We start from the raw sequence: 462 nt of genomic DNA on the forward strand, positions 1-462 counted from the left end.
TGCTGGCTGTGTGCAGCTGCCTGGTGCTGGGGGGCAGCTCTGTGGCCTCGGTCCAGGGGAGAGGAGACATTTCCATCCCTGGCACTCCCAGCCGTGTGTTTACTGGCCCTGGGGCAGTGGGACAGGAGGAGGGGGAGAGGCTTACTCTGCGTATCTGTCTTTTCTCCTCTGCCCACACCTCCACAGGGGTCGGTGAAGCCCTGAGCAGGCTGGTCTGTACCCTGAGTATTGCATGTCTCTGCAGATCCCCCGGGTGGATGGAGAGTATGACCTGAAAATGCCTCGGGACATGGCTTACGTGTTCAGTGGGGCCTATGTCCCCCTGAGCTGCAAGATCATTGAGCAGGTGAGGCTGCCTGCTGCTGGGGAGCACCACACATGTGCCCCTGAACCCCAGCCGCCTTCCAGGGTGTCCATCGGGGCTCCTTCCACCTGAGGCTGGGGCTGGCAGTGTTTGTCTGC

At 61.7% G+C, this 462-nt stretch overlaps 1 protein-coding gene across 1 annotated transcript in view; it reads left to right on the forward strand.

The window, feature by feature from the left end:
- The window catches only part of VPS33B (vacuolar protein sorting 33 homolog B (yeast)), a gene marked incomplete at its 3' end in the record, with an annotated part of 6,601 nt that overhangs the window by 5,859 nt on the left and 280 nt on the right, over nucleotides 1–462 (forward strand). Inside the window, exon 17 of the mRNA XM_010292398.1 lies at nucleotides 245–346. Within this exon, the coding sequence (XP_010290700.1) occupies nucleotides 245–346 (102 nt within the window). The remainder of the gene's footprint in view (nucleotides 1–244; nucleotides 347–462) is intronic.

This window comes from Phaethon lepturus, unplaced genomic scaffold (genome assembly GCF_000687285.1).
Source record: "Phaethon lepturus isolate BGI_N335 unplaced genomic scaffold, ASM68728v1 scaffold18530, whole genome shotgun sequence".
NCBI lineage: Eukaryota > Metazoa > Chordata > Aves > Phaethontiformes > Phaethontidae > Phaethon > Phaethon lepturus.